The following is a 24,703-nucleotide window of genomic DNA, read 5'->3' as shown; positions in this document are numbered from 1 at the left end:
ACCACACAGCTGAAAAGTTCACCTACACGCTAAAATAAGCTAGATCCACAGGACAGTGAGTTTAGAAACTATTCTGACCACAGTAAACCTGCACCTGTGATCATGTCTCTATGCTAATTCTAGGTCTTTAAGTTCAGCTTCTCTATTATTATTGACTGTTCCGTGAACTCTGCTTAAACAAATCCCCTCCTGTGCTTTTACCTTTGCGACAGTCTACCAGGCGACACCAGAGAGGCCTCCTCTGCGGCCATTGTTTTAAACACCAGTACAAACCACATTTCTATCAGTTGGCTCTTAGTAGTTACTGAGCGTATTGAGAGTGGGATTATGTTGATGTGTCGTATGTAAATGAGATTGTTGTCCTTCGAAGTGAACAGGAAGTGGTTTCTGTACTTACAGAGCAGATTATACTTTTCATAAATTATATTGAGACAGGAAACACTCACAAGCATGTGTCATTTTGAAAGGTTTTATTTACTCTTCAGAACTGCAGCGTTCATCATGACAGTTTTTTCCATGACCAAGCAGCAGAGTTGAATTAGTTCATAAAAGGACAAGACAGCAACATTTTTCTCAGTCTATTAATGCTTTTCCATTATCTTTAAGAAATTATTAGACTGTGTTTCATATACTTACAGAGAGTCTTGGATTTCTAAAGTTCTGTGACCTTCACAGCATGCCCAAGGAAGCTTAAGAGAATGCCACAGATTCAGTGTGTAGCAAGGAGTGCACTCAGACGCATGATTGAAGAGTTCCAGACAAACAGGCAAACATCCTTCATCCGTGTTTTTTTCAATTATCTATATTTCTTTTTTACTCAGTACAATATTTAGCATATAAATACCAAACAACAAAAACAGAAAACAGGAATTACAAACTTCCTTCTTTACATTTGCAGTAACAAACCTTAAAAAAAAGAACAGCACAGAAAAACATTAAAAAAAAAAGGAAAGAAAAGAAGAAAAACAGCCAAAAAAACAAGAACGACCAAAAAAGAGAAACGTCAATCGTTTCCCAGGCCAGCGGAACCAGACTGGGCCCAGAGCAGGAGTCATGCAGGATGTTCATCACGCAAACCAATCAATATTTTTCCTGGCAGTGATGCTATCTGCACGGGGGCTTCGCGCTCACACGTCCAGTGCGGACGCTGATAATCAACTCTCAGCCACATCAGTCCTCACGTAGGCCCCCACTTCCCTCCCCACAAAATTCAACTATTTGGTCTCTCTTCCTCTCACCAGAAGTGACCCGTAAACAGCCTCTTCTCTCTGACAGCTACGTCTCACACACACACACACACACACACACACACACACACACACTCATTCACACAGACCTTCACAAACTTAATAAAACCTGTATAAAACCTGCAGTGCATTATTGATAACGGCAAACGTGTCTTCATCAGCAGTTTGACTTTTAGAGGTGGTAAAGGCTGAAGGTGAAAAGCAGGCCGCTTCCTTATACTACTTTTATAATAAAAACCTGCCATAGACAGTGAGGGTTTCTAGCTATTAAAATATACATCTGTATAAATAATGAACACTATAAAAGCAATAAAAAATACATTTGAGATTGAACACAAGCGTCCGATACAGCTGTGATTGGATGGCAACAAATGGATAATGATTGGCTGTATGTCATAGAAATTGTGCAACACTGGTCATACCAATGGTAAGGAATACTACATCCTAAAAGAATCTAGTGTCCATGAACTTAAATATATTTCTCCAAAGCGAGAACTTTCAAAGTGCTGTAATTCCTCCCACCTTTACCCCCCAAAGCCCAGTTGAGCTCGACACCCTTAATGTTTTCGTTTTTTTAAAAGCAAGGTACATGGTGCAACGTCCAACCTTGCGTCATAAAACGCTCCAATCAACTGGGTCCCTGCCCGGTTTGTTTCAATCAGCTGACATCTTGCTGACAGACAGGAGCATTGGCAAGCAGGAGACGCACTTTCCCACGCAGGAAATTTATGTGGACCTGGAAGAGCTCTAAGGCAGAAGACACTCTCCATGTCTCCTGGATGTCTATACCACCAGGGGTAGGCACGTAGTCCTGCAACGAAAGAGACAAGAGACAAAGAAAAAAAAAAGCATGAACCTTCTTATTTCTTACTACGTATGTGTCTATATTAGTGGTGTCTGAATTTTCCCAGGTGTTATCTGTATTGGTATGACGTGAGGTATCGTCGGACAGAAAGGGGGTTATGTTTATTTGATGTTTGCTTTAGTGGCTGTGAGACACTCACACAGACAGTGCTCAACTGTGTCTCCCAGCATTCTCTGAACACAGAGATACAATCCAGTGTTTCCAAGAATTCTGTGAATGTGTGTGTCTTCCACAAACATGCGTATCAGTATCTAAAAGTCTGCGATAGGGTTGGATCCAACTCTCCCTCGCTCATACTCACACACTCACACACACACGTACGCACGTAAACTCAGTGTTAGTTCCCAAACAGAACCACTACGAAGTCATGTACACTTTGCCCTTTAACTATCAGCACACAGAAGTGACTTCTGACTTTGAGTGGGGAAATGTTCCACGGGATGCTCGGTAGCTTATGTAATGGCTCACCTGTATACTGAGGCTGCGCAGCACTTGTCCAATGCTGGCTATGTTTCTTATGCTGGCATCTAAGTGGGAATGCAGCGCAGAGTTGCTAATGGATGTTCGTAATGAGCTGATGGCTTTGTTTAGCAACCACAGGCCTGTCTGAACTTCTCGAGCCTGCTCCTCCATCTAGAAGGACACACGGGGAACAGGATTTTAACGCCACTGTGAAGAAACCCTTTATCTCAGGGCTGGATGTACAGGTGTTCTCATAAAAGATGGAAACATAGGTAAAAGACTGACATATATACACTCACATTTTTCTTTTCCCACACACCAAAATCCACTCTGGTCAACGGAACCCTGAGGGACACCCCAACACTGCACTCGTCTTTACAAACCCTCTGGGATAACAAGAGAAACAGTGAGCTTAGGTTTAAATCCACAGTATTAAAACTGATTCTGTACTTGGGTGTGATGATACGGAATATCCACGTGTGTTTTACCATAGCAGCCTCAGCATCCCGTGCCTCCTTGATGAAGTGGTCAAGGACACGCAGGTCACAGATTGGCCGCAGTGGAGAAGGTAAGCCAGGCCGGGTCCACTCCAGCACAATCAGCAGCAAGGCAAAGAGTCCTGCAGCACATACATCACACTGGGCTCATTATGATTCACACTGATACACCACAAACGTCTTTAATTAAGGCAGATGCACATTAACCACAAGGGGGAGCAACGCTGCTCCACAGACAGACTATAAAAATACTCCAGCATGATATTTTACGCTGTAAAAAACGTATAAACTAATTATAGTAAGTCAACAACGTTCACTTTAGAGACAATTGTTGTGGATAATTAATAAGACATGCATAAACAGTAGGCAGAATCACTATACTTGCATCATTGCCCCCTGGAATAGTATATAAACATGTAATTATGACGTTTATAAACTTTTGATATTTAAACTATTGTTCTGGTACCAAATATTTTATGCTAAATATGCTCTTGCACTTTCCATAATATTCTCAAAATATTATGCATCTCGTCCTATTATATATTACTACCTTAAAAATATGTGTATGCGTCTATAACAATATTTATAGAATATATTGGTGGATTATTATTATCATTATTAGCTCATTACAATGTTATATTGCATTTTCCCATCACACACACCATGCTATGAAGCTGAGAAACTGAGGTACTTGCTTTCTCCATAACGAGAGGTTAATGGCACTAACACAATGCCACTGGACGACAACATGCGCTCGGAGGAGGACACCGGGGGCAGACGCTAGCCCTGACTCATCCTTGCTATTGAACCAGTGATGCATAGACTTTTACACCACTTGGGAACAACTCATACGCTGATTACCTAGTTCCTGTTTGTGATTCTGCATCAATGTTTAACCGGAGTTTAATGTTCAAGTAAATGAACACATGGTGTATATATGTATCAATAGAGCATCCACCTTTGCGTCCGCCCTCTTGCACGTAGAAAAGGATTAACGAGGGAGAGTGTTTGTGTATGTCTGGTCTGCCACCTCTAATCTGCTATCTCTGTGGTCATGTGTGTTACGCTGCGTGAGAGCTGCATGTTTGTGTCAAAGCAAAAATGGGCTGATTTAAAAAATAAAATGTAAAAACATATTTACAGTGAAAACAGGAGCTGATCTGGATTACAGAGACTTTTCAGTAATTTCCTCCTGTTACTTTCCTCTTAGTATCACGTTATACCACACTTCTGTTCTTGGTCTACTGCTGCACTCTTATCTTTGAATACTTATGGCAAAGGAAGTGAACTAGTCATAAAGTCACCTGGAGGAAACCCTCGCAGACACAGGGAGAACACACCACACTCCTCACAGACAGTCACCCGGAGGAAACCCACGCAGACACAGGTAGAACACACCACACTCCTCACAGACAGTCACCCGGAGGAAACCCACACAGACACAGGGAGAACACACCACCCTCCTCACAGACAGTCACCCGGAGGAAACCCACACAAACACAGGGAGAACACACCACACTCCTCACAGACAGTCACTCGGAGGAAACCCACGCAGACACAGGGAGAACACACCACACTTCTCACAGACAGTCATCCAGAGGAAACCCACGCAGACACAGGGAGAACACACCACACTCCTCACAGACAGTCACCCGGAGGAAACCCACACAAACACAGGGAGAACACACCACACTCCTCACAGACAGTCACTCGGAGGAAACCCACGCAGACACAGGGAGAACACACCACCCTCCTCACAGACAGTCACGCAGAGCGGGAATCGAATCCACAACCTCCAGGTACCTGGAGCTGTGTGACTGCGACACTTACCCGCCGCACCACCGTGCCGCCCCAAGACCATGCAATAAATACTAAATCATCCCAAGTCAACAATGATATTCCGATCAGATTCTGAAATCTGTGAATGAATCTGAATCAAACATTTCATTTTGCTTTTGGTTGTTTAAGATAAAATGTACTTTTTAAACAGACTCTTCTACAAATCTGCTAATCGACCATATCTCTACTGCACATACACATCAGAACGGCCTGTCTCTGCCATGTCATGTGGAAGTGACAAAAAGAAAAAGAGGAGAAAGCCGCAGTCCCACAGATCTTCGCTGTCAGTCAGTGGAACAAACCAAATGTGTTAAACGTCTGCAGGTTTGGGACGTCTGCCAGTGGCAAAGGTGACAGGAACAGTGCCAACATTACACTGCATTTCTACATAGTGTCTATTTTGAGCCTAGACATGAAGATCACAGACAAATATAACTCATGGCGATACGGACGGTGTGGCTAAGCCAGGGCACATCTATTATCACATACAAAGGTGTGTACTGGGATAGAAGACAATAAAACGGCCAATAAACAGTCCGACTAATGGATACAAACATGTTTAAAAAAATTCAGGAGTCCCACTACATTATGAAATCTTAGTTTGTCTAAAGTATGTCAAGAGATATGTCTTTACAGATTGATTGTATGAGCTTAGAGCACAACTTTCACTACGGGAATTACTCCCAATAAAGCGGGAAAAAAGCTGCTGTGGTAAATTCTCGCATGACCATTTATTGCTGAATCACTCCTGTGACTATGTGAAATGTACAAGAGAACCATCGCCTTCTCACGATTCAGCATCTTTGTGAAGTGAGCCAGCTGTTTCTAAAGTCCGGGTCATTTGTTTTTTGTGAGAAACAGAGATTAGACAAGCTGAGAACTTCACAACTTTTGTGCTGTGATACTTTTTAAGTGCCATAAATCCATCTGATATGAGTGAAAAAAGAAATAAAGGAGGACTGATTTCAACATTAACACCGTTAGCTCAAATGACAACAGTTCAATCCTTATCTTCTGGATGAGTGCAAACACTTCTTTCTTCGTGCAACTTGGAAACTTAAAAAGCACCAACAGCTGACTACACAACACTGAGGAACCGTTTTAAAGTGCAGCGATCGTACGGACTGAGGCGGTTTAAAGCACTGTGGATTTATCAGGAGGCTTTCACCGATGTTGAGAGGTGATTAAAGCCATTTACAATGGTTTGATGTGAAATGCCATTAAGTAATCATCACCTCTACAAGGCACTGGATATGAAGGGATTGCATCAAATGGTTATGGGAAGGGCACTAGTTTAAAAATTTGTCATGATGGAGACATGCAAAATCTCCAACACTTCTGGGTTCAGTCCTAATCCCTGTCAGTTAATCACAGCCGCTCAGTTTCTCTAAAACAAATGGACCATTTCACGTCAAAACCCGTATAAATGACTTTTGTTTACATTTCAGAGACTGACCTACGGGGGGGGGGGGGGGGTTCTGAAGAATCGATGGAATTCCTCTTTAACGGTGTCCTTACTGTTGACATAGTTCTGAGATTTGCCCCTTCCCCCTCTTTCTGAAAAAGAGCAGAATTTCACGCACCCCACGTACACCTCTCTCCGCGTGGCAAATTATTATCTTGCACGAATGAAAGCATCGCATTAAGTTAAACGCAGCAGTGAGGTAGCGTTAAGACACTAATTGCAAGACGCTATCCGCTGCAGGGCGAGTTATACACAACGTAAAAGACGTACGCCAAAAAGTTTAGGGAGATGAAAGGCGAATCCTAACGGAACTGAACGAGCGACTAAAAAGGGCCTCGGTGGGTGAACAGCACGCGGTCTTGGCGTGGTTCGAATCGCCGTGTGTAGCGCTGCCAAGAGGACAAACTCTTACCTGAAGCGTGAAACATTCGCAAAGCGCCGCGGCATTTTTTCAAACACGCGATGATGAATGAACGACACGTTTAAAAGCCAAACGGAGTGAAATCGGCTGGAAGCCAAACTGGCGCCGCGTCTGCCTCTCGCTCAGCTTTCGCACTGCTCCTCTCGCACACTGTTGCTGAAACCTGTCTGCTCTCTCTCTCTCTCTCTCTCTCTCCATCAGCCTGCTGCCAAAAAAGCCTCTACCAACGCAGCGACCTTCACTCCTGGAGTGCGATAGCGCCGATAAGGGGCGAACTCCCACTCCTGCGGGTGGGAAACACACAAGCGGGACACAGCCATCACCCTCAGGGGAAATGCTGTAAGCTCAGGTAGAGAGAGAGAGAGAGAGAGAGAGAGAGGAAAAAAAACACCACCGTTGTGGCTGTACTCACTGGGCATCATCTCCATGTCAGAATCCGCATAGTCCCTCACGCTTCGTTCATTGCCCCGTCTGTTTCCCATTAATTGGAAGTGAAGTGCCTTTCTGGAACTGTCATGGGTTCACACTTATGCGCTTGATTTCCTCCACCTTGTTATCTTTGACTATGCAAATTAAATTACACTGTTTTTGACCGGTTATCTGAACTACTTCCTGTTTTCAAAGTCACTATTTCTTTCATTGACTTATAATATCTGTTTTCACTCAGCGGTCCAGCCATCGGATAAATGATTCTTCAAAAACAGCTTCCTGGGGTTTCCTCTCAGAAGGGTTTCAGAGCCCAGTCTTTCAATGGTCCTCTAATTTTATTTTCCTCTTGGCAGTCGACCAGAGGAAGAGTGACAATGCAAACAAACCATGAGGACAGTCAAGACCTCCCTTTACCACAGGAACATGTTCATGGTGAGACCTCAGAAAGCCACGATGAGGGAAGCTGGGCCCCACCCCACCCCCCTGTCGAGATGCTTGGTGTCCCCCTCACGCATACCTCAGAATATTAATACTATAAGGGCCACTGCGGGTCAATGGGCTGCGGAAGGGGCTCCCTGGAGTTCTAGGAATTATCCCGGTCGACAGACACGGGATAGGTTTGGACATGAAGTGCAGATTCAAGGAGAAACCACATTGTGAGACAGATGCTGTTTAATGCACTTCTGAAGATAATTCTGGGATTTTATATATATATATATTTCAGTAATTAGATCTGGTTCCACTGCTTCACAGCCCTTCGGTGGGAGTCTTTACACCGCTCAGATTTAGCCTGCACTCAAATGAAGCTGTTAATTGATGTTATTACATGGTGACTGGACGGATATGTGCATGCAAGATCAAGTATATTCATTTAATCAGTGCACTTAATTACACTGGATATCTGGATCGTTTTGTATATAAAGTGTATGTGCCAAAATAAAACCAACTACTCAGTACACCTTTTTTGTTTGTTTGTTTGTTTGTTTGTTTTCTAATCAAGCAGAACATAGCTGATGTGATGGCCGCTTTCCATAGTATTCCGTATGTCAGTATTCTCCAGGGAGAAACATTCTAAGGAAACGGTACAAGGTCAAAGACGGGGCAAGACACAATGTGGAAAGGTGAAGGGTTGAGAGCATTCTTGATATGGCTTCCTCTTTTGCTGGTTTCCATCGTAGGTTCACTACATAAATGTCACATGTTCCACCACATTTTGAAAAAGAAAACCGCATTAACACATTCATTTTGGGATCTGAAGCTCCAACCAAAAACATGTATCTCCAGAATAGCAACTTTTACAGAAAAAAGTAATAAACTTTCTTAACGTTTGATGGAAATCGTTGTAAATTCAAAGTAATTTTGGAGAATTTCTGTTGTTCCATTGATCGTGACGTTTTCATACGCAATGTGAAGGACAGCTGCTGTGTTCAAATTATGTCGTAAAATAAATAAACAAAATGGACATACGTGGTTTTTGTTTGTTTGTTTGTTTTTTGACAGGTGAAACATGGCATAAACATGAAGAGAATAAAGAGAACTAAGGGAACTAGTGCTCTTCGCTAGTGTGTGCTTGGACACAGGGTCCTTCGGTGGTGTGTTTGAGCCCCACTCCGGGTGACTGAGGAGTTTGGGGTGTTCTCCCTGTGTCCATGTGGGTTTCCTCCGGGTGCTCCCGTTTCCTCCCATGGTCCAAAAACATGTGTATGTGTGTCATCCTGTGAAGGACTGGCGCCCCCCTCCCAGGGCGTGTTGCCACCTTGTGCCCAATGATTCCAGGTAGGCTCCGGACCCACCGTGACCCTGAACTGGATAAGGGTTACAGATAATGAATCAATGAATGAACTGTTGTTCTGAACAGGGTGTTAAAGATGGAGAGGATGGGGCTCAGGTGTTGTGAGCATTACCATGGTTAAAAAACATCAAGTCATCTTCATATAGATCCTCTAAATGTCATATGTATCACACAGCACACTTGTGCAAATACTAGAGAGCTACGTTTACATCGAAGCAGAGGCAGGAATGCTGTAGCATCACTTCCATGTGTCCGGTATGGAATTTAGATGAGGTGAGCTAAACAATTGTTCTTAAACTGACCTAAAGCCCCAGGGAATCTCCATATAACTTCCTGGAAATTCCATTGCAACTGTGGCTCCAAAGTTTGGTTCTAAAGTCTCCTTCCCTTGTAATATTCTGGTGTTTTCCCTGCTTCAATTCACCTGACCCAAGTAATCAGGTATTTTACAAACCCTTGGGAAAATGGGAAAATGAAAATTAAAAATTTGGGAAATTGTATAAATCTGGAAATGGCCACAAGCTAAATGCTAATCTCTACCATCAGCAAAGTTAGACGTTTAAAGCAAAAGAACAGGTTATGAATCTGCCAGAAGAGACAGGACATTTGACACAGGACACTGACCCCACACACGATGAAGTGGAGGATTCAGTAGCCAAAGAAGAAGTAATGGCCAGTGTGGATGTGTGATATTCTGGGTGTGTGTTTTTCTTTTCAAAGCTGGCCGGCTCATCCCACGGCTGGAGTGACCATTCCACCAGGACAGTGATTAAAAACTCACCTCATAGATCACTGACCACATAATCAATGTTTTCCCATTCCCATGACCTAAACTTCCCAGAATACCTGAAGGATAAGAGTTCACAAGCATGGATCTCAGAATCATATACATTTGGAGATATTCTTATAGTCGTAAGACGTATATGGACAGGAATTAGTTTTACCTGTGCACATAAGGTAAGGTCACTATTACTGGAGTTAATTATGTAATGTCTCTCATCTCCCTTCACTGAGTAAAGTCAGTTCAGTTTTATCTCTTGTACAGCCTTGTTGCCTTTGCCATAATGTCCGTACTGGAAAAACCTAGCTGGATTCTACTTGTAGAGAGCTAAACACCAATGTGTGTTATGCAGTTCTCTCAGGAGTTCTCTGCGAACTGATTCTCTAGTTGCATTGTTTAGTTTTCAGGGAAGCAGAGCAGTGAAGGAGGCACTGTTCTCCCTATTACAGGACGGAGGAGCATCATTTTGAAGTTGTAATTTTAAGGTAATAATACTACATGGTGTTCCTTTATCTTGCATTTGTGGATGCATTGACGAAACCTGTTCAGAGACAGAGGTTTTGGGAAGTACTTCTGAGCGCATCCATTGATTCCCCTTACAGAAACATGTCTGTATTTATTCAGAGCTGTTGTAGGGCCCAAAGATCACAGCCAGCTAATACTGGTTTTGGGCCTTGTCACACACTCTTTCACAGCACCTCATGTAAAACTATTCCAGTCCAATTAGGGCTTTAGACATCTTAATATATGTTTTCCAGTACAATAGGCATAGTACGAGAAAAGTGGATGTAAAGTAAAGTTGGGATTGCAGAGTTCCATTCATCCATCCATTATCTGTAACCGCTCACGGTGGGTCCAGAGTCTACCTGGAATCATTGAGCACAAGGCGGGAATACACCCTGGAGGGGGTGCCAGTCCTTCACAGGGCAACACACACATTCACACCTACGGTCACTTTTGAGTCGCCAATCAACCTACCAACGTTTGTTTTTGGACTGTGGGAGGAAATCGGAGCACCCGGAGGAAACCCATGCAGACACAGGGAGAACACACCACACTCCTCACAGACAGTCACCCGGAAGGAACCCACGCAGACACAGGGAGAACACACCACACTCCTCACAGACAGTCACTCGGAGGAAACCCATGCAGACACAGGGAGAACACACCACACTCCTCACAGACAGTCACCCGGAAGGAACCCACGCAGACACAGGGAGAACACACCACACTCCTCACAGACAGTCACTCGGAGGAAACCCACGCAGACACAGAGAGAACACACCACACTTCTCACAGACAGTGACCCGGAGAAAACCCACACAGACACAGGGAGAACACACCACACTCCTCACAGACAGTCACCCGGAGGAAACCCACGCAGACACAGGGAGAAAACACACCACACTCCTGACAGACAGTCACCCGGAGGAAACCCACGCAGACACAGAGAGAACACACCACACTCCTCACAGACAGTCACCTGGAGGAAACCCACGCAGGCACAGGGAGAACACACCACACTCCTCACAGACAGTCACCTGGAGGAAACCCACGCAGGCACAGGGAGAACACACCACACTCCTCACAGACAGTCACCCGGAGGAAACCCACGCAGACACAGGGAGGACACACCACACTCCTCATAGACAGTCACTCGGAGCGAGAATTGAACCCACAACCTCCAGGTCCCTGGAGCTGTGTGACTGCGACACCTACCTGCGGAACTGTTTCTTATGGCATATTATGAAGTTGACAATTATGAAGACAACGGTGACTATAGAGAGTTTAGCAGCTAAAATCTTGTGTCAACAAAACCCACGTGCAAAACTGCCACAATTAAAAAGCTTTTAAAATGTGTCACCAGCCTCAGATTCAAAATTTGTTTATTATATTTATGAAATGCCATTGAGTTGGGAAATAAAATTTAGAAATCATTTTTGTACTTTTTTGATGACATTTTTGTCATTTAAATAAAAGTTAAATATGAAATAAATATAATTTATTCTAGTTATAATTACAATGTATTGTTTTATTCATGTTTTTTTTTGTCAGATATTGACTGATTACTGGATCAATGTCATTGTGCCATTTAGTGCAAGGCAGCCTCTGTATTGGACACTTACTGCTGCGGCTAACAATGAAATTTAGGCAAGAGTACACTATCCCATTTACAATAGAATATATTTAGATTTTTATATCAGGAGTGTGTCTATCTCTTGTGCCAGCCACGCTGAGGCCTCACCTTGCTGAAATAATCATAGTAAATATTCTCCAGGTAAATATGTCACCTTCATGGCAGTACATGTCTCTCTTACTGTCTCACCATCAATGGTACCTTCACATGTATGAAATTCCCCTATGCCTTGGGCACTGATGCTCCCCAAACCATGTTGCCTTTTTACATATTTCACTGATAACAGTCTGGCGGGTCCATTCTGTCTCTGCTTTTTCCCAAAATCCTGGACTTATCTGACCATAGAATGTTCCCACTATCTTTCCGACCTTCTGATGTGAACTTTGGCCCCAGAGAACACTGTCGCATTTCTGCATAGAATTGATGAATGACTTTCCCTTTGAACATTAGAATTTCAAGTTGTAATTCTTGAAGCAGTGGCAGGCTGTTAAAGGGAATGTAGACGATTCTGTGGAACTAATGATGTTCTTGCAAACTCCCCCACCCCAACACGACTGTAGGGTGTATGGTGCTGATGATTAACTTGCCTGTTAGTTTTTAATCACTATTTGAATTACCATAGAATTTTGTTTGCATTTTGAGCTGTTAAGTTTTCTAGCACTTTCTGTATGTGTTTACTTTCATGCAGTTAGTGGTCGTACAAATTTGGTGTTTCACCTTAAAGGCTAAACACCAGCTCTATGAAAGTGTCAAACAAATAAATACAGTGGAGTTTGAGTTCCTAACTGTGTTTATTGATAGTCAGAAAACATGTTATTTCTTACTAATTCAAGGAATAAGGTTTAAAGGACCGTTGGTCCCCTCCCCCCCCCAACGGTGTTCGGAAACTCTAATAGGCGTCTTGTTCGACTTCGATCACATTTACAAGAATAACGGTACCTCTAAATTTGAGTTTAGCTTATTGCTAGGCTATTGTCATGAATAATGTTGGTTATTTAGCTAGATACTGTCATAACAGTCAGTCATAACGGTGTTTTACCGCGGCGTTATTCAGCTGTTGTCCACCAGTGACGTCACGGTCGCGTTCGAGAATTTCCGTAGAGAACTCGGGTTTTTCCGTCAATTTAATAAAATTGTCAGTTTTAAAGCAAATTAAGCTGCTATTTTCATTTTAATTCATACTTATATCTGTCAGTAACTACAATAATGTGGAATATTCATGGAGGTCCATTAAGTGGTGCTTAGCCTTAAGTAATCTGTAAAAGCAAAATAACCCACTAATGGAGCAGAAATAGAGCAACATTCTCATCTCTTTTCATGCTTTTTAACGTTTGAAGGTCTCTGCCTTCAAAATGCCTCCTGATGCCATTTCTCATGGATCATACAAAGACCACAGCTGTTTCAAACATGCAAACTGACCGGAGAGCTAGCAAATTGTAAGGAAACATCCTCTGAATTGTATTTAAAAGAGTTATTTTCTTTAAAATTGTGAACATCGCCTTTAAGCGACATCTTTTTTTCCAAATAAATCCCATGTCCATAATGATTTCTGTCACTGTGCCACCTAAAGCATTGAAGGTCACACTCCTTAACAGTGGTGTCCAGACTTCCTACACAGACTGAGATTTCTCTGGATTTCCTTGATCAATCTTTTCACAATATTACTTACAGCAGGTGATGTTAGACATGAATACCTTGTGATCTTGTATTAAATTATTTTATGTCAAGACAAGTCATATTTATTTAAAGAGCACATTTAAAAGACAGTGAATGTCGGCCAAAGTGCTGCAAAATAAAATCAACTAACAAACAAAACCAGATAAAATTATAAAACGTACATATAAAAGAAATAAAACCAGTAAAAGGATCTAACAATAAAACTTTGTGGAGCAAATACTGAGGGCAAGACGACATTAACCAAAGCAGAACAAATGACTGAAATTATTTAAAAAGACCCAAACACCAGAGAAATTAAATAGGTTTTCAAATTGGACTTAAAAGTCACTATTGTAGGGGATTACTTTATGAAAAGTGAACTGTTCCAAAGTCTTGGAGCGGCTGCAGCAAAAGCCGATCTCCTATGAACCTCAACTGAGAATGAGGGGTGTCTAAAAGCATTGGTTAGAGGACGTAGAGTAAAGAAAATCGCAAATATATTTCGTAACCAGGCCATAGAGAACTTTAAACACGAACAGTAACACTTTAAATTCAACTCTGTATTTCACTGGTAGCCAGTGCAATGACGCCAACACAGGGTTAATTCTCTCCCTTTTCTTAGTACCGGTCAAAAGCCTTGCAGCTGCATTTTGGACCAGTTGCAATCGTAACAGGCTCGAATGAGAGACCCCCAGGTACAGACAATTACTATAGTCAATATGGAAGGAGATAAAAGCATTTCCACGTCTTTAAAAGACAGTACTCTCTTAAGTTTAGCTATATGATGGAGTTGAAAGAAACTACCTCTCACAGTAGTGCTTATTAGCTTTCCAAATGTAAGATCAGTGTCAAAGATGAAATCAAGGTTTTTTACTTGGCTGTGTACATTAGATGACAGATGCCCCAGTTCATTGGCCATGGTTGCACTCAATTATCACACTGGTCTTGTCTTGGTTCAGTTTGAGAAAGTTCTTAGACATCCAGCACTCCACGTCCCTCAAACAATCCAACATGTGTTTTTGTGAACAATTCTCTTCTGATTTCAGTGAAAGATAAAGCTGTATGTCATCCATATAACAATGACAAAAAATATTATATTTTTGAAAAACTGACCCAAATGGGAGCATGTACAAAGAAAAGAGGATGGGTCCCAAGATAGAGCCCTGAGGTACACCACAAGTAATAGATGCAGGAGAGGAAGAGGAAGACTGTCTTATCTTAACAGAAGAAGTTAGATTTTTCCTAGTAGGAGGCAAACCACTTCAGTGCAAAATCATGGATCCTGAACACTACACAACAAGTGATCTAACAGGATGGTGTGGTAGGCAAGGCACTTAGGTCCAGGAGAATTAAAACAACACACTTTCCTGTAAAGTAGCTTAGAGATTGGTCTAAAGTTATGAAGGACTGATGGTTCTTGGCCAGAATGTTTTAAAAGATGCTGAACAACTGCTGTTCATTATGGATAATATACTTGGACCAACTGAAGACATGGTTTTTATGGTTTATAAATTATATCATGATGTTTGGCAAAAATGTCCAGCAAAGACACATTTGCAAATACAGAGCATTTGCTGGATGCTTCGTTTATACCAACAATTGTGGTATAAAAGCACAACAAATACATCTGCTTCTTATATCAGGTGTCAGTGTTTCCCCAGTGTCATAGTTACAGGCCAGTACAAAGGCTGGTGGCCTTGCAAATAATGGGGTCACTAAATGGCAGTGTGAGATTAGTGGATGAATCTAAAAGCAAATATTTGGCCATCCCTTAACTCTAAACTGATTTGAATTAATTAAAATAGCTGGTATAAATATCCTACATGCATTGCAGCTGTAAAATTGTGATGAGGATTTTTAGATAGGCAGACTTTTTAAATTAAGGCCACAATGCTTTTTTTGCAAAATTTTATAAAAATGTTTGTTTTATACTTACGTATATATTTTAAAACCGTATCTAGTCATTACCTACATTTCCATGGTTCCCTGAGTATCGCACTGTTGCTTGTCCTTTTGATCAAACTCCAGTTTGCTTATGCTTTAGCCAAACTGAGAGCAGAGTGCCACAAGGTACGTGCTGTTAAACATGTTGTTAGCTGGGGAGGGGGCAGGGGACATGGGCGGGGGCGTCCCGGCCTGGTGACTCCACTCAGACGCTGTCACTGCCACTGCTATGAAAAGTGGGGTATGTGTGTTACTGAAACCCAAGGACACCCCCCTCCTCTTACTGATAAGTCAGCCAGGAGTCAATGATGCAGAGACAGCGTAAAAGAGAAGAATGAAAAGGAATTTTTGCATAGTAAACAGTGTATGGCTATTGTTCCTGTCTTGACTCTTGAATGGGAAGGTAGCCAGATAGAGCTCCCTCTTGTAGACAGGAAGTCTTTATGAAAGAACGGGGGTTGTGGGGTAGAAGACACTTCTGTGACCCAACGGAAGTTATTGTTTCTGAGCCAGAGGGCTTCTAGAAAGGGTAATCGCTGTAGATGTTTGGGAAACTTTCACTACCCAGACCAGTAGTTCATAGACAAGTTACCTGTATTCCTACTTGGACCAGTTGGACACTGTTACAAGACACAGAATTAAAGATTGACGATGGAGAGGTCATTATACACGAGTTATGTGAGCTCCATTACTACTACTGTTTACTACTACTGTATATTTACCATACGTATGATGTATGGTATAGCTATATGTTTCAGGAATAGCATATAGACCACGTTTGCCAGGTTTTGTATTTGGAATTTTGAAGAAATTAACAGTTGAAAGTGCTCTCTAATACACTTTATAAGGCTTTCTCGTGTAATAGAACTGATACAGATATATCCTCCATTTATTAAATGTCTATTAAAACTTTTAGGAAGTAATTAAGGTATCAGTGTTTAGGAATCCAAGACCACATCATACAGCTGCTTGTCCTTTGGCCTTGTTTTTTTCTGAGTGGGTAGAATGGCCTTCCCACTGCCCCATTAATCAGCAAAAACCCAACTGGGTAGTTAGCATTCTCCAGATGCTTTTAGCTGTCCAGTGATGTGTTGGCAGTAGTTCAGATTAATTGGTATTGGCATCACAAAGCATGCGATAACCTTCACCTTTGCGGTTTGGCAGCATCTTGTGACTCAGGGAGACCTCTCAGTGTGGTGGGACTGGTAATGACGACACTTGTGTGTTAAAGAAAATGACTACAAATGAGTATGTGTCAAATTAGTCCTCATTAGAATCTGTTCTTTCAGTTCTGTGGATTGTTAAATCCCTTGAAGCTTTATTTAACTGAGAAATGTACAAAGAAAATATTTCCAACGTTTTCAGTGATCAACAAGGTTGCAAATTGTAAATATAAACAAACTGAGAATCTGATACCAGCAACACGCTCCCACATTTTAGATGGTTTAAGGAAAACACTGTCTCGTGCTAAAGACAAAAAGGAACCATTCCGATTTTTATTAGAAAAAGGTGCAAAAGCCAACATCTATTATGGTTTGAGGTGTGTCAGCACCTGAACTTTCACATGTGTGAAGGTATCATTGATGTGGAGGCACATACTGCGATTACAGAGAGACATTCTGCCATCAAAGCAATGACCTTTCCTGGGAAGTCCACAGTTACTTCAGTAAAACAATGCCAGGCCTCATTTTGCATGTGCCACAGCAGTGCTGTACCAAGCCAGCATGGGCTTAAATTCATTCATTCATTCATTGTCTGTAACCCTTGTCAATTTCAGAGTCGCTTTGGATCTGGAGCGTACCCGGAATCACTGGGCGCAAGGCAGGAACACACCCTGGAGGGGGCACTAGTCCTTCACAGGGCTGGGCTAAAAATCCATTTGCAAAACTGGAACAATTTGTAAGCCTCGGTTCCCAAACAAACTGTAATTAAAAGCAAAGGTTCTTGGTAAACATGCCTCTGTCCTAGACGTTTGGAGTGTGCAGCAGGAATCAAATGCTCAGTGAAACTCTGGAAATGTCTGGGAAGTAAGGAGACTAGTCACTGTCATTTTAAATGTGATGTTTTCTGACAGTCACACAGCTCCAGGGGCCTGGAGGTTGTGGGTTTGAGTCCCACTCTGGGTGACTGTCTGTGAGGAGTGTGGTGTGTTCTCCCTGTGTCTGCGTGGGCTTCCTCCAGTTGACTGTCTGGGAGGAGTGTGGTGTGTTCTCCCTGTGTCTGTGTGGGTTTCCTCCGGGTGACTGTCTGTGAGGAGTGTGGTGTGTTCTTCCTGTGTCTGCGTGGGTTTCCTCCGGGTGACTGTCTGTGAGAAGTGTGGTGTGTTTTCCCTGTGTCTGCGTGGGTTTCCTCCGGGTGACTGTCTGTGAGGAGTGTGGTGTGTTCTCCCTGTGTCTGCGTGGGTTTCCTCCGGGTGACTGTCTGTGAGGAGTGTGGTGTGTTTTCCCTGTGTCTGCGTGGGTTTCCTCCGGGTGACTGTCTGTGAGGCGTGTGGTGTGTTCTCCCTGTGTCTGCGTGGGTTTCCTCCGGGTGACTGTCTGTGAGGAGTGTGGTGTGTTCTCCCTGTGTCTGCGTGGGTTTCCTCCGGGTGACTGTCTGTGAGGAGTGTGGTGTGTTCTTCCTGTGTCTGCGTGGGTTTCTTCCGGGTGACTGTCTGTGAGGCGTGTGGTGTGTTCTCCCTGTGTCTGCGTGGGTTTCCTCCGGGTGACTGTCTGTGAGGAGTGTGGTGTGTTCTCCCTGTGTCTGCGTGGGTTTCCTCCGGGTGACTGTCTGTGAGGAGTGTGGTGTGTTCTTCCTGTGTCTGCGTGGGTTTCTTCCGGGTGACTGTCTGTGAGGAGTGTGGTGTGTTCTCCCTGTGTCTGCGTGGGTTTCTTCCGGGTGACTGTCTGTGAGGCGTGTGGTGTGTTCTCCCTGTGTCTGCGTGGGTTTCCTCCGGGTGACTGTCTGTGAGGCGTGTGGTGTGTTCTCCCTGTGTCTGCGTGGGTTTCCTCCGGGTGACTGTCTGTGAGGCGTGTGGTATGTTCTCCCTGTGTCTGCATGGGTTTCCTCCAGGTGCTCCGGTTTCCTCCCACAGTCCAAAAACACACGGTAGGTGGATTGGCGACTCAAAAGTGTCCGTAGGTGTGAGTGTGTGAGTGAATGTGTGTGTGTGTGTTTGTGTTGCCCTGTAAAGGACTTGCGCCCCCTCCAGGGTGTATTCCCGCCTTGCGCCCAATGATTCCAGGTAGGCTCTGGACCCACCGTGACCCTGAACTGGATAAGGGTTACAGACAATGAATGAATGAATGAAAAATGTGTGCTGTCTGTAGAGAAGGTGTACTTGTTTTCACTTAGAAAAAATAACTTAGATATGCAGAATAACGTTTTAAAACATGCCATTTTCACAGCCTCTTGATTTAGCCGTAAATCTTATCACAGTAAGCATCTCCAATATATTTATATCTTCCTTTCACCTAAGAGTGCTTCCTTCCAAGTGCCAGTCCCTTTCTCACTATGAGATATGTTAATACCTTCAGTGTCATGGGGATGGACTCTGAGGTAAAGTTCACACTCCACAAGGAGATAAGGGTCTAACAGCTGAAAGAGGAAACCTCTTAGCTTGACCAGATATTTGGCGGGCCTCTTGCACAAATAGCCCTGGCCCTGCTATCACTCTCCGAATTCCACATGCTCTGATTGTTTTAAGAAGACTTTATCTACCCTTTGTCTCTAAATACAGTGAAGACCAAAAAGGGCCTCATCTGTTAATATAAACAGCACTTTATTTGCCAGAATGCCATGTGTCTCTCGTATCAGGAAACAATATTTTTAGTCTTGCCTTCTGCTCTTTTCAGCAGCAGCAATATAAATAGATACTGCAATATCTGTAGCTCTATCACAAAAGGATATCAACCTTTGTTTTAAAGGTTAACAAAACTATTGTGGCAGTGCAGTTCCTGGATGTACAGGAGGAAAAGGTGTAGCACTGAAAATGCCGCACACTGGTGGGTTGCTCTATAATCATGCATAAAAAATAATCATATAAAAATACATTTTAAGTTGCTTCTCAGTGTTGAATCGGTCATTTACTCCTTTGTTGCTTAAAGATATTACGTGCTCATGTAATGTTCAGCAGCAATCTTCAAATTAATCAAATGAATCCAAAAGGTGGGCTTCACGTTTGTGCATATGGTGCTGCGGTTTCGGTGGTAATCAGCAGCCTTTAATATTATCAGAATGCAACATCTCCAATATGACTCCCTGATTTAAAACACTTTTAATCTTAATTGTTACTAAAGCATTTCAAGGTTTCCTACCTGTAGAAAGTCAGATTCTGGGTTTAAATTTAACTAGAGGAGTGCAACTATGTTTTCAACTATTTTGTTTGCCTTCTTTCATCCAGTTCTTCAATGATCTGGGCCCCACAACCGGACCACAACAGAGCAGGTGGTGAATGATTCTCAGGGCTACACTGACACAGACGTGGTGATGTTACCACGTGGATCAAACACAGCAGTGCTCCTGGAGTTTTTAATTCCTCAGTGTCACTTGAGGATGAAGGACTTGAGGATGGCAAACACAAACAGATGAGCTACTGTCTACTGATTTTACATATACACCATGGACTAACAAGGTAGGTGTCTATTAGAGTGGACAGAAAGTGACAGAGTGTCAAAACTCCAACAGCACTGCTATGTCTGATCCACTTGTGCCAGCCCAACATTCATTCATTCATTCATTCATTCATTGTCTGTAACCCTTATCCAGTTCAGAGTCACAGTGGGTCCAGAGCCTACCTGGAATCATTGGGCGCAAGGCGGGAATACACCCTGGAGGGGGCGCCAGTCCTTCACAGGGCAACACATCCACACACACACACATTCACTCACACACTCACACCTACGGACACTTTTGAGTCGCCAATCCACCTACCAACGTGTGTTTTTGGACTGTGGGAGGAAACCGGAGCACCCGGAGGAAACCCACGCAGACACAGGGAGAACACACCAACTCCTCACAGACAGTCACCCGAAGGAAACCCACACAGACACAGAGAGAACACACCACACTCCTCACAGACAGTCACCCGAAGGAAACCCACACAGACACAGAGAGAACACACCACACTCCTCACAGACAGTCACCCGAAGGAAACCCACGCAGACACAGGGAGAACACACCACACTCCTCACAGACAGTCACCCGAAGGAAACCCACACAGACACAGAGAGAACACACCACACTCCTCACAGACAGTCACCCGAAGGAAACCCACGCAGACACAGGGAGAACACACCACACTCCTCACAGACAGTCACCCGAAGGAAACCCACACAGACACAGAGAGAACACACCACACTCCTCACAGACAGTCACCCGAAGGAAACCCACGCAGACACAGGGAGAACACACCACACTCCTCACAGACAGTCACCCGGAGTGGGAATCGAACCCACAACCTCCAGGTCCCTGGAGCTGTGACTGCGACACATACCTGCTGCGCCGCCCAACATACACTAACACAAAAAATACATAACTATTTCTGTAGTGTGGGGAATGATCCACCACTTTTAACGGTACTGAATGTAAAAAGATTTTTGAGCATTTGTTCGTTCATCATGAAATGTTCACACAAGGTGAAGGGCAGCTGCCATCTTCAAACGATGTCGTAAACCAAAAACCGACAAAAATGGAGATGCATGTTTTTAAATTGACAGTGATGATAATGTAAAGATGCAACAATGTAGAACTGTTACATTATCAATAAAATTCATCAGATATCTGAAAATATTTAAAAGGCAAATGTAGTGAACCTAAAAACATACAATTTCACGACAAGGGACTTTAGTTGTTTTTGACAAGTTACAATTTGTGCACCGTACATATAAGAAACCCTAGCTCCTATCACTATCACTGGGAATTTCACTGCATTACATCATCACAAATCAAACCACCGTGATGAGTGATGTTATTGAGAAATCAAGTCCCAAAGGATCAGAAAATTACCCTAAAAAGTTACCTGTACAGCAGTGTGTATTAGCAATAACCAACAAAATCAATCCCACTCCCAAGTTCACATCAGGAATATTTGAATCTCAAAGTGTAATCAGCATTGGTTGAAGAAACAAGCCTTTCCCACTCACCAGCAGATCTCTTTACAGTCTTGGGTCTCTCTCCGTGTCCAGCCTGACTCATAACTACACAACTATGGATAGATTAACTGAACTTGCCTCCATTATTCCCACAATGCCTTGCTACATATGGGAGTCCACAACGTGCTTTTTAATTCCCTCCCTCTGCACACAAGTGTTGCCGAGACCAGCCCATTTCAAGTCAAAACACTAAATTTTGGACAGCAATCGACAAAGCCCTTATCACGCTTTATGTTTACTGTGGTCTATTGTTATGCCTGCAGGCTATTTTCACTGCTTACCAATGTTTTGCCACGTTCTCCTTATCTACCTGTTATGTCTGTGACCTTGTGACAAAAAAGGTTTAATCCTTTATCCACAGGCGATCCATAACTTTTCCGAATGTAATTCAACTTCCTGACGCAGATATGGATCATGGATATGATCTGATAAAATGTGTTTTATCATGTACCTAATGTACAGAAGTTGGGGTCTTCTCTGTAGCTTATCGTCTGAACAACGAGTACGGCTGAAACGCAGAGGTAAAACCGTGATATACTTGGAACAATGGAAATAAGACGGCATCTGAATATTTGTTCTGTATGAAGCAAATTATTTCATAATTGTAATCATAATACTGTTCTTTGCAACCCAACAGAAACATATAGAAGTACCCCCTTTTATTTTAAAGTCTATATTAGAATAAATATTAAATATGTTATTTAACAGTTAAATATATATCTACGAATAAGCTGAGTGCGCCCTGAGTAACTTGCCTGGCTGCTGAGCTACAAAAACAAATAACTAAACCCATTCAGTAAACCAGGGAACCTGATTATGAAGCGACACGGCTAAACAAGGGATATTACCATGGGAAAACATTTTTCTGTGTAATCAGTGTAAGATTTTGTTACCCCTCATGTAAGGCTTTAAGGAGATGTATGTCTACAAACTTTTGGACATATCAGTACACTGGGTAGCAGCTGACTATATTAGTGTCAGGAACGCGGGGCGGACTGACGGAGGAGGACACACTTGCTAAAACACAGAATACATTTATTTCTACAAAAGATAAAGCAGATAGACAGACTAGGATAATGAGATAGGATACTGAAACAAAGAAACACCAAGACAGAGACTTGAACAGAAGGACAATACATGGAGAGCTTAACAGAGGCCTAGACGAAGAAGCTAAACAGACAAACAAATAGAGGGAACTAAACACACTAAAAGACACAAACAGACCTGAGACAAGAGAGATACAAAGACTGACTTAAGAGGAATGAGTAACAGACAAGACAAAGACAGACTGGAGAAAGCAAACTAAAGGTGGAATGTCCAACAAAGAAGCACAGAGACAAGGGAACTTAAATGAACACCACAGACAAGGGACACCTGGACTGATAACGAGGGGGCGGGATTACAAATGACACTGACAAGGAGGCGGAAGAAAGGTGGGACATGGGCGGAGACATGGACAATAATAAACAGAGCCATGTGCCAAGTGAGCACATGGCAGGGACAACAGACACGACAGGACAAGGGTGTGACAATTACAAATATGTCAAATACAACACTTGTATGTCCATACAAGCTACCAATTTTAAAAATATCTGCTGATTTATCCTCCCACAAAATACAGCAATTTCAAGAATGCAGCTGGTACAAAATTCTAAATACATTAATTCATTATCTGTAACCCTTATCCAGTTCAGGGTCGCGGTGGGTCCAGAGCCTACCTGGAATCATTGGGTGCACAGACAGTCACCCAGAGGAAACCCACGCAGACACAGGGAGAACACACCACACTCCTCACAGACAGTCACCCGGAGGAAACCGACACAGACACAGGGAGAACACACCACACTTCTCACAGACAGTCACCCGGAGGAAACCCACACAGACACAGGGAGAACACACCACACTTCTCACAGACAGTCACCCGGAGGAAACCCACACAGACACAGGGAGAACACACCACACTTCTCACAGACAGTCACCCGGAGGAAACCCACACAGACACAGGGAGAACACACCACACTCCTCACAGACAGTCACCTGGAGGAAACCCACACAGACACAGAGAGAACACACCACACTCCTCACAGACAGTGAGTTTCCACCCGGAGCGGGAATCGAACCCACAACCTCCAGGCCCCTGGAGCTGTGTGACAATACAAACATTTCTATATTAATCCAATACAGAGCATGTAGGAATTGAGTGTGTGTTGCCCTGTGAAGGACTGGTGCCCCCTTCAGGGTGTATTCCAGCCTTGCGCCCAATGATTCCAGGTAGGCTCTGGACCCACCGCGACCCTGAACTGGATAAGGGTTACAGACAATGAATGACTGAATGTATAATGCTGTCCAATCCCACTAGTTACTAAAATGTTTTACAAGACCCCCTCTGGTGAAAACCTGTCCATGTGGTTCTTTTAAAAGCTACAAGGTGTATCATGAGTCAAATAAACAGTCAAAACCAGAGCAGTTCTGATTTGAAACTGCTGCATCTCAAACGTGTTATTTGTTATTTCAGACAGCGAGGGTTTGATGCACAATAAACTTAAAAAACAGATCCAAACTACTTGCGTTGTGGGAGTGATTTCCATATCAGAAGTATAATGCTAAGGTGAGGAGCCAGAGGAGAGTCTTCATGTGGGTGAGCAGACCTAATGGAGTTGATTTTTGAAGCTGTCAATGTGTCATGGACTCTGCCATCAGCTGTGTGCCGCCTTGATGTTGACATTTCATATATGGGGGCGGACAGTGCAAATGTCTGTGACCTCACCAGAGAAGGACTACACATCTGAAAAAGCCCAGGTTTGAGAGGGAGGGGTCATGAGAAAGGTGCAACCGAAGAACCACGGCCATAGTGGGGACAATCTGTAGCCTTTTGGAGCAGTGAGACTGTCAGCGAAGGGGAAAGGAGCAAAGGCCATAGCGTGGGAAGAGGGATTTTGTTGAAACTTGTGTTGGACTTTGAATGTTTTTGGAATTTGTTGATGTGACGTTTCTGGAACTTTTCCCTATCCCTTTGTTTTTTGTTTTTTTTTATGTG

General features: G+C 43.1%; 1 protein-coding gene across 3 annotated transcripts; it reads right to left on the bottom strand.

The window, feature by feature from the left end:
* Positions 1 to 531: 531 nt before the first annotated feature.
* epoa (erythropoietin a) lies at positions 532 to 21,741 on the bottom strand. 3 transcript variants are annotated; one of them, XM_066681826.1, is made up of 5 exons: positions 21,658 to 21,741; positions 3,063 to 3,193; positions 2,874 to 2,960; positions 2,581 to 2,745; positions 532 to 2,058 (listed from the first exon to the last, which is right to left on the bottom strand). In XM_066681826.1, exons 1-5 carry the CDS (start codon positions 21,707 to 21,709, stop codon positions 1,906 to 1,908), a joined length of 588 nt encoding a protein of 195 aa, XP_066537923.1. In that variant the 5' UTR covers positions 21,710 to 21,741; the 3' UTR covers positions 532 to 1,905. The 3 variants fall into 3 exon arrangements, with proteins under 3 accessions (XP_066537923.1, XP_066537921.1, XP_066537924.1); XM_066681824.1 differs by lacking the exon at positions 21,658 to 21,741 and adding an exon at positions 7,209 to 7,282; XM_066681827.1 differs by lacking the exon at positions 21,658 to 21,741 and adding an exon at positions 6,788 to 6,899.
* Between the last annotated feature and the right edge of the window lie 2,962 nt (positions 21,742 to 24,703).

Source organism: Hoplias malabaricus, chromosome 9, assembly GCF_029633855.1.
Source record: "Hoplias malabaricus isolate fHopMal1 chromosome 9, fHopMal1.hap1, whole genome shotgun sequence".
NCBI classification, from domain to species: Eukaryota; Metazoa; Chordata; class Actinopteri; order Characiformes; family Erythrinidae; genus Hoplias; species Hoplias malabaricus.
This window is presented reverse-complemented; position numbering and strand designations above follow the sequence as displayed.

Excerpts from the sequence above, each read along its gene's own strand:
- epoa (XM_066681824.1), bottom strand. The coding sequence starts at position 7,278 with ATGGGAAACAGACGGGGCAATGAACGAAGCGTGAGGGACTATGCGGAT. Across the intron at positions 2,961-3,062 it reads GGGATGCTGAGGCTGCTATG|AGGGTTTGTAAAGACGAGTG; the intron begins GTAAAACACACG and ends TTGTTATCCCAG. Across the intron at positions 2,746-2,873 it reads GTGTGTGGGAAAAGAAAAAT|ATGGAGGAGCAGGCTCGAGA; the intron begins GTGAGTGTATAT and ends GTGTCCTTCTAG.